This window comes from Manacus vitellinus, unplaced genomic scaffold (assembly GCF_001715985.3).
Source record: "Manacus vitellinus isolate BGI_N305 unplaced genomic scaffold, ASM171598v3 scaffold_92_pilon, whole genome shotgun sequence".
In the NCBI taxonomy this organism is placed as follows: domain Eukaryota; kingdom Metazoa; phylum Chordata; class Aves; order Passeriformes; family Pipridae; genus Manacus; species Manacus vitellinus.
This window is the reverse complement of record NW_021940877.1, coordinates 763,545-767,936: the sequence shown is the minus strand read 5'-3', so window position 1 is coordinate 767,936 and position 4,392 is coordinate 763,545. Positions and strand designations below refer to the sequence as shown.

General features: G+C 52.7%; 1 protein-coding gene across 1 annotated transcript in view; it reads right to left on the bottom strand.

Annotated features, from left to right (window-relative positions):
* IGSF21 (immunoglobin superfamily member 21) overlaps nt 1-709 on the bottom strand; it is a 100,697-nt gene extending 99,988 nt beyond the window's left edge. The window contains exon 1 of the mRNA XM_029965236.1: nt 649-709. Within this exon, the coding sequence (XP_029821096.1) occupies nt 649-709 (61 nt within the window). The remainder of the gene's footprint in view (nt 1-648) is intronic.
* Between the last annotated feature and the right edge of the window lie 3,683 nt (nt 710-4,392).

Below are 4,392 nucleotides of genomic sequence, written 5' to 3'. Positions count from 1 at the left end.
CAGCACCTCCAGCCCTCCCCAAGGATGCAAAACCCCCATTCCCTGGGACTGGAGAACCAGGGGAACAACCCCTCAGTGCCCGGGATGGGAACTCATTCCCGGCCCTGCTCCGCACCCGGGGCTGCACTTCCCAAACTTCAAACCGATTGAGGCCCTTCCAGCTCGGGAGGGGCAATTAGTGGGGTCAAGGGCTCTAAATTAATTAACACTGAGTGGTAACTCCTGAGGTGCCAGGGGAGGTGGTGCAGGGGCTGCTCCTCCAATGCCTTGGTCACGGCAGGATCACCCGGGAGCAGAGGTTGGGATTGTCCCACTGCTCCAACATCAGTCGCTTCATTAAGCTCTGAATACAGTCATTGCAATTAGCAGCTGGGATTTATTTTCCCTGGAAAATGGGGGGGGAAACCGAGGATTCGGTGCCCGGAGCCTCCCATCTCCACCTGCGCCGCTGCCGCGGTGAATCCGTGTGCCAGCTTTGCTGAGCCCGAGCCCAGACTCAGTTCCAGGCTTCACAAGCGCTGATTTCGCCCGCCCCGCTCCCCTCTGCTGCCCGGTTTGATGTGTCTCGCTCAGCAGCTCCCCAGAGGCAGAGCCTGGAGGGAAGGCTCTGAGCGAACACGGAATTCTGGAGGGTTTTATCCGCGTTACTCTCCGTGCCGGAGCCGCCGAGCTGAGCTTTGATCCCGAAAGCCGCAGCCTGGTGGGTCATCGGCTCCTGCGGGGGATGTTTTGTGTCTGAAGCTCAGCCGCGCCGGCTCCGGGCGATGCCCGAGGCTGGTTCGGTGCTCGTGGGTACGAGGAGATCACAATCCCGACTCCAGCTGTTCTTGGCCTTGGCTTAACCCCCACAGCCGGGAAAAAAGCTGGGGAGCTCCAAAGGTGTCGAGCAAAGCTCCAGGTCACCCCTCTGCAGCCTCGGCAGAGCTGGGACTTGTGAAAACGGGATCTTCCTCTCAAAGCCAGCCTCTGCTTTTGCTCCTTCCATCCCCAGATCGCTCCTAGTACCCCAAAATCTCTCCTTCCACTCCCAAATTCCTCCTCGCAGTTTCCCAGGGAGCAGTTATTTACCTCCCCGCTGGGCAGGGGGGATGGGAACCCCTCACTGCCCATGAGGAGATAATTAAAAATGAGAAATCTTGCCTTAGGCAGACTTTGGAGATGGCCCAGGGAGGGCAAAGATAAGATTTGGGTGTCAGAAACACCTTAAAATTCCAATAAATCCCTTCGGAGGGGGCTGGTAGCTCAGCAGGGAAGGTGGGCTGAAGTTTTCCAAACTTTCCAAGTGCTTATTATCCCTTTTTCCCCCCTCCTTCCTGTTCCCTTTTGGGTTAAACTCCCGAATTCCTGCCTGGATTTAGCCCCAGGTGCTTTTCCAGCCCCAGTAAAGAAATGCAGGAGGTGCAGCCAAGGGAAATGAGGCAGTTTGGGCAGGATGTGGCTCTCTGGGAGGAGCAAAGCCCGGCTCAAGGAGGAGGATAAAACCAGTTTTGAGGCAATTGGAGCTCACTGAGAGGGGCTGAGCTCCACTCCAGTTAACCCAGTCACCAAACCCGGACTGGGGATGTTCCCAGGCTTTTGCAAACTCCCGAGCTGCCAAAATCCCTCCTAAATTCAGGGTGGGACCCCCAAACTTCCCACCCCTCCCAGTCCCTCTTCCCAGTCCGAATCCTCCCCCCCAGCCTCGCTGCACTGATGCCGTTGCAGCGTCTTTGCCCTTCAGCACCTGCAGAGGTGAGAAAATCAAGGCGTAGAGGCAGAAATTGCTCCCTGTCGCTGCTCAATCCCAAAGAATAAACAGCATTCCAGGGAATTCCAGCATTCCTAGGTGAGCTGCCACCCAATTGCCTCTGCTGGAAAACCAGGAAGCAACGTGGAGATGCCCCGGGCAGCGAAAACCTTCCCTTAAGCATCCAACAGGATCAGGATTATTCTCTGCTTTCTCTTGGGCTTAATCCTTCGAAAAAATTTCCTTTGGAGGAATTAAGAGGGCTCCCATATTCCCTGTTATCCGCGAGAAGTTGACTCCATCCCGCCGCTCTCCCCGTCCCACCCCTGCTTTGTTTTGTTCCCTGAGAATTTTCCCGCTGCATCTCGGGCACGGCTGGAATTTCGCAGCAGCACGTGCGCGGGGAAACAAGCCGCAGCTTAGGCTGGATTTTGAACTATCCCGGTTTTTTTCCTGGCTGCGGGGTTCCAGCTGGAGGAAGAGCCCACCCACCTGCGGCGGACTCTGCACCTCGACACCCGCCCTTCCAAGGGATTCCTGGGAGCATCCAACCGCCCTCCCGGGGCGTCACGTTTTGCTTCCAGCTCGTCTGGAGCACGGAGGGGTTGGAAAAGCGGCTCCGCATCCCAAGGGTTGGAAGCTGCGGCCGTTTCCCCGCCGGGGGAGCGGCCGAGGAGCCGCAGCCGCTCCAGGGAAAGGGGGTGAGGAGGATCCGCGCGTCCAGCCCCGATCCCAGGGAAGGGCTGGGAAGGGAAAGGGGATTGAAGGGATGAAGGGACGCCTGTGGAGCTCCCAAAGGTGCGGCATCCCGGGAGCCCCGAGGGGCAGGAGCATCCCAGCCCCCGAAAGCCCCTCCGGAGACCCGGAGCGGTTCGTTCCTCACCTCGACCCGCACCGATCCCGCCCAGCTGACCCGGGAAAGGGGGATTGTTCCAGGATTTGGGGGATTCCCCTTCCAAGCAGCCCCAAACACTTGGTCAGGCTGGGAGGGGAGGCCAGAACCTCATTGAAGAGCCACTTTTGCTGGAGATGGAGCTGCTCCCCCCTCAGATCCATCACCCCCTCACCAGGGTTTTATTGCTGGCAATAACTCCTGGAAAATCCTCCCCAGATGGGAATTTTATTGGGATCATCTCTGCAGTCTGAGTTATGGGGCTGTGACCCCTCAAAGGAGCTGGGCCAGGGTGGAAATCAGGGATCCTGCAACTTTCCTGACCTGTTTTTATGGGACTGAGGACAAGGGAGAGGGGAAAAAATGTCATTGATCCCATCCAGGCCAGCTCCTATTCCAGGAGAAACAAGAAAAAAGGGACTTTTAATTTTTTTTCCTAATTAAGCTCATCTTTCTGAGCTTTTCCACCTGGGAATCACAATTCCCTTGTTTCTTATGGCCATAGAACATCTATCTTTCCATATATACAGGAGGCAGTGGTGCTGCATAAACCCTTCTAGTACTGCTTTACACATGGAACCACTCCTCAATCCCACTTTTTTGGGAGGGATTCCCATGCAAACCACCCAAATTCCCATTTTTTCCACGGGGAACACACGTGTGAGGATGTCCTTAGCACTGGGATGGCCACAGATCCTGATTCAAGGAGGGTTTTAGGGCTGGTTCCTGGAGGATTTGCATTAAATTTGGGGAATTCTGGAGGAATAGATCCCAAATGGTGGGTTTTCCATGAAAATACATAATTATGGATAATTACATCTCCAGAAATAGATATCAAATATAAGTATAAATTATATAAACGTATAAAATCTCAATTGTCTGCTGGCTCCAGGCTCCCTGCCCTGAGGATGAGGGAGAGGGAGGGATAAAAACCAGCCCCAGGACGAATTTCTTCTCTAATTAAGGTTTAATTGGTGCAAAGAGAGCCTTGAAAATTGTACCCCCAAAAACAAAGGGATGGGGAAAAAGTGGAGCCTCTTCTGTGCTGGAACCTGGGAAAGGGGCATGAAAAAAGTGGAAAATTAATAAAATAAATGGAAATAGAAGGGATTTGAAGAGCAAGGATGGATTTAAATCCCTAAATTATTCCAGTGCCTTGAAGGGGGAAATATCCCCTTTAATTGGGTGGCACCCACTGAGCAGGGAGAGAAACAGCCCAGGGGACTCCAAGGAAAATATCTATGGCTCAGGGATGGTTTGTAAAGGGTTTCCTTGGAAGTCAAGGTTGTTCCCATCCCATCTGGCAGCCACGGATTGGGTTTGATGGAATCATTTCCACCCTCTGGCTGCTGCTTCCATAGGATTTAATAACCCACTGATTTCAGAAAGAGCCTCAGTGCATCCCATGGGAATAATATTCTCCTTCCCTGCCTTATATATATATATATAATATATATTTGTGTATATATGTGTGTGTCCTATACATACACATTACATATTACACACACATTTATGTATGTGTGTGGATATTAATGTATATGTCTATATATATATCTGTATCTGCATACATATAATGCAAGAGAAGTAGGGAACAGAACAAAGGTCTCTATGTGACCTTTGTCGACCTCACCAAGGCTTTCCATACTGTGAGCAGAAAAGGTCTGTGGCAGATTTTGGAACGTTTAGGTTGTCCCCCCAAGTTCCTCAAACTGATCATCTCACTCCATGAGGATCAGCACGGCCAAGTCAGATATGGCAATGCACTCTCTGAGCC